This window comes from Orycteropus afer, unplaced genomic scaffold (assembly GCF_000298275.1).
Source record: "Orycteropus afer afer isolate SDZICR_OR568_19922 unplaced genomic scaffold, OryAfe1.0 scaffold00053, whole genome shotgun sequence".
NCBI lineage: Eukaryota > Metazoa > Chordata > Mammalia > Tubulidentata > Orycteropodidae > Orycteropus > Orycteropus afer.
The window spans coordinates 4,000,067-4,004,303 of NW_006921640.1; the positions used below are offsets into that span (position 1 = coordinate 4,000,067).

Genomic DNA, 4,237 nt, shown 5'->3' on the forward strand with positions numbered 1-4,237 from the left:
TTATTTCTAAAAAATAAAATTGTTTAAATAATCTTTAAATATCATTTATGTCAATATGATGCATTATATACCTAGATCAACCCTCCATATTAACTCTTAATTTTGATGGGGTTAATAAATTTTAAGACAGTGAATGAAATATTCTTTTTTTAAGAGGTTCACATTTAGAAATATTTAAAAATATTTCTTTAGGGGAAAAAAAAAATTGCCACCTGAGCTGTTAGGAAAGTAAAGGAAATCCCTGAGGTCCAAATTTTTTTAAAAAATCCAGAGAGGTAATCTGGTATTAGGGCTAGAATTTGCCATGAAGGAATATGCATATTCCTAGTAGCCTACAGCAGAGGTCAGGAATTTTTTTCTCTAAAGGACTTGCTGTTATGTGCTGTCGAGTTGGACCCAACTCATAGTGACCCCTCCATGGGTTTCTGAGGCAGTATCACTATGGAAGTAGATTGCTCAACCTTCCTTCCGAGGAGTGGCTGGTGGGTTTGAACCACCAGCTTTCTGGTTAGCAGTCAAATGCCTTAGGCACTATGCCACCAGAGCTCCTAATAGTATATATTTTAGGGTTTGAAGACCATGTAGTCTCTGTCACAACCACTCAATTCTGCCACTGTAGCATGATAGTAGCCACAGATAATACACAAACACATCAACATGGCTACGTCTCCATAAAACTTTATTTACAAAATACAGGCAGCAGGCTGGATTTGGCCTGCAGGCTGTAGTTTGCCAATCCCTATATTATAGCATGGTTTTTAATGTTTTTCCCTCTTAAAAAAAAAAAAAAAAAAAACATGTCTGGTATATAACAAATGTCCCATGTGATAGATTGTTGAAATCTCATTAAGAAAAAAAAAAAGTTGAGTCAATTTCAACTCAGCAACCCTAGAGGACAGAATAAAACTGTCCCATAGGATCTCCAAAGTTGTAAATCTTTATAGAAGCAGATTGTCACATCTTTCTCCAGTGAGCAGCTGATGGCTTCAAACCTATGACATTTTGGTTAGCAGCTGAGCATTTAACCACTGCACCACCAGGACTCCTTTTGATTGTTGAAATAATGGTCTCCAATTCCTTCATATCTCCCTGTATCCATGCCATTGAGGACCCGTGGGCTAAACCATGTGACTTGCTTTGTCCAATGGAACAGTAGTAAATATGACACAGTCTTAGAAATTGCTAGCAGAATGGGGCTTGTCCTCTCTTGATGCTCCTAGGATCTCTGCAGCCACCACCATGTGAATTAGCCCTGGCATAGTGGCTAAGGCACTTGACTGCTAACCAGAAGGCTGGTGGTTCAAACCCACCAGGCACTCCTTGGAAGGAAGGTTGGGCAATCCTACTTCCCTTGGAAACCCAAGGAAGGGTCGCTATGAGTCAGGGCTGACTCCACGGCACATAACACCAACAAACCTGCTGAAGATATTATTAGTCCCAGTCATTCCCATGACCCCAGACAATAGCTACCACCAACCAGCAGCTAATACCAATTGCCAAACAAATGAGTGAAGCCATCCTACATCAACCAGCCCCCAGGCAACATAGCAGTTGACTGTAACCAGTTGTGAGAGCAAGTGAGACCAACTGCCAAGCTGGGCTCTGCCTAAATTGTTGACCCACAGAAACATAAACTAATAAACGATTAAAAGTTTTCGAGAGATTGTCTAAAGCAAAAAGCTAAATGGCACATTCTATAGAAAGTTTATTATTTTCTAAAAATATAAAGTGAGAAATCAACAACTATAGAAATGGGAACAAGAAGACTGAAAAAACACATAAAATTATATTTCCATTTTCAGGACCCTGTCACCCACCAATAGGGACAAGCCCTCACTTGTTCCTTCTAATAGTCTAACAAAGAAAATTCTTCCTACCTGAACAGACTTCTTGATAAGTAGGATTGGAAGTATAGCCTCCTGCATAACCAACTTGAGTTGAATACACTCCTTTCAGAATCCAGAATTTCCTTTCAGCTCCCCAAAAACAGCCCATTCCTAAGAGGAAAATAAGACACTGATTAATCCATTCTCAAAAACAAGGTGGTCAGTGCACATTTGAATACCTGTTACACTAGTACAGAAGTGGTTCCTGTCATTTGAGAATCAATAATGACTAAAATTTATCTTTTAAAGAAGAGATTTTTTAACATTTAAAAATAATTTTATTTAAGGTGGTTTGCACAAAATATCTCTTTGCTTTAGATGCACAAAAACTTAGAAAGCCTCAAATTTCGATGGAGTTAGAAAACGTACACACTTTCAAAATAACACAACAAAATGATTACTCAGTATTTTTATAAATGATTGGCACACTTGATAGTAACTTGTATTACTTGTAGACATTAACATAATGATTAGCTTCCTGGTCATGCTTTTTAAAAAATATTTTAAACAAAGAAGAGCAGCACTAAATTACTGTTTTTAATTGGAAAAATTCAAAAATCAACACAGATTGATGTAGTGTTTCCAATGAACAATTTCACATCCGTGTTGCTGTTTGGTTTATAAAGTTTTTTAATACAACCTTAGGTGACAAATCAATGCTGACCAGAAAAGTTATTTTTCTGAGTTCTATTACTGAATAGAATGAAAGAGAGAGAGAATGGGAAATGGAGAGGAGGTGAAAACGACAACAAACAAATAAAAAAACTAACAAAAATAGTATACCATTCAACTAGTAAATATTGTGTTTATACCACTAGCTATTGCATTCCTTTGAATATCTAATGATATTCATCACAATGAATGCACATACTTACAGATACCAAAAATGTTGCATTCCATTTCAGGATGTTCTTAGATCTTTGGAGGTCTATCCTAGGTTTCCAAATAAAGAACCTCCAATTTCTACCACAGGTTTCAAAACTGTCCAGTAATACTGGTATTCTGTGACTAATTTCCAGATATAACGAAAATTAACTGCCTCACTCATGTTTTATATGCTTTAATTATTTATTAATAAATAAAATCTTAGGTAGACTAGTAGTTGGTAAATTAATATAAGCCTCTTCCTCCTACAATCACTAGATTTGCTAGGTTTAACAAAAGAACTGAAAGAAAAATTATGTAGTTTACTAAAATTCTTGATACTTGTTAATTTACTACTTCAAAAATTCCAAGCAACAAAAATAACCAAAACAGCAATGTGCATAAAATTATACATTGTAAAAGTATTCTGTGTGCTAAAATGTGAGAGGAAATCTAACCAAAAATAGATGAACAGTTAAAAAATGATAGAGATGCGTGATGAGATTTAATGCAGTAAAAATAATGACTTGTGATACTGGTACAAAATGAAAATATGTATATGGTAGTATCATATTACACATGTTATATATCATAACATGAAAATTATAACCAGGACTATGTTATAGTGGTAATGTAGAAAATTTTTTTCAGTTTTCAAATATTTCTGTAAGAGTCAAATTACCTTAAAAAAAAAAAAAAAAAAAAAAAAAAAGCCCTGGTGTTGCAAACAGTTAAGCACTCAGCTACTAATTGAAAGTTTGGCTTTTCAAATTCACCCATCCACTCAGGGAGAGAAAGACCTGGTGATCTACTTCAAATAAAGATTATAGCCAAGAAAACCCTGTTGTTCAGTTCCACTCAGTTATATGGAGTCACTATGAATTGGAATTGACTCAACAGTGTGCAACAAAAACAACAATTTAAGTCAGACAGGGAGAAGGTATAGCAGAGGAGGTGTTTCTATGATAGAAATAATAAACTTTCACCTTGTTGGAAGAAGAGAGTAGAAAAGCAGTAGTTGTAGAGACCTAGAAGCTAGGTAAGCAAAGAAGACTAGAAACGGAATTTAAATTCCATCTTTAAAATGAGAATTGGTGTGATGAGATGATTGAGAATGTGAGATGTGGCTGGGGAGGGTGAAACTTAATAAACTAGAATGGATACATAAGAAGAGAAGAAACACCACTATTTTACCAAACATGGCCTTCAAATTACATTTCTGAAATTATAAAACACTGACTACATTTTTAAATGGCCAGTTATTCTGGCACATTCATATGACAAATCATGAGCACGCTGAGATGATGGGCTAAAGTTAGTGTAACCTCTAAAACAGATGCTGTAGAGTGTTCTTGCAAAACAGCTGGAAAAAAAAAAAAAAAAACTTCCTTAAAAGTGCAATGAACAATAGCTAATTTAAAAGAAAGTTTGTACTAAACTAATCACAAATATTTTCATGGTGAATGGCTTATTTAGCCTTTATGACA

At 34.9% G+C, this 4,237-nt stretch overlaps 1 protein-coding gene across 1 annotated transcript in view; it reads right to left on the reverse strand.

Moving 5' to 3' along the window:
• The window catches only part of MSRA (methionine sulfoxide reductase A), an 821,542-nt gene that overhangs the window by 465,678 nt on the left and 351,627 nt on the right, over window positions 1–4,237 (reverse strand). Inside the window, exon 3 of the mRNA XM_007938716.1 lies at window positions 1,878–1,997. Within this exon, the coding sequence (XP_007936907.1) occupies window positions 1,878–1,997 (120 nt within the window). The remainder of the gene's footprint in view (window positions 1–1,877; window positions 1,998–4,237) is intronic.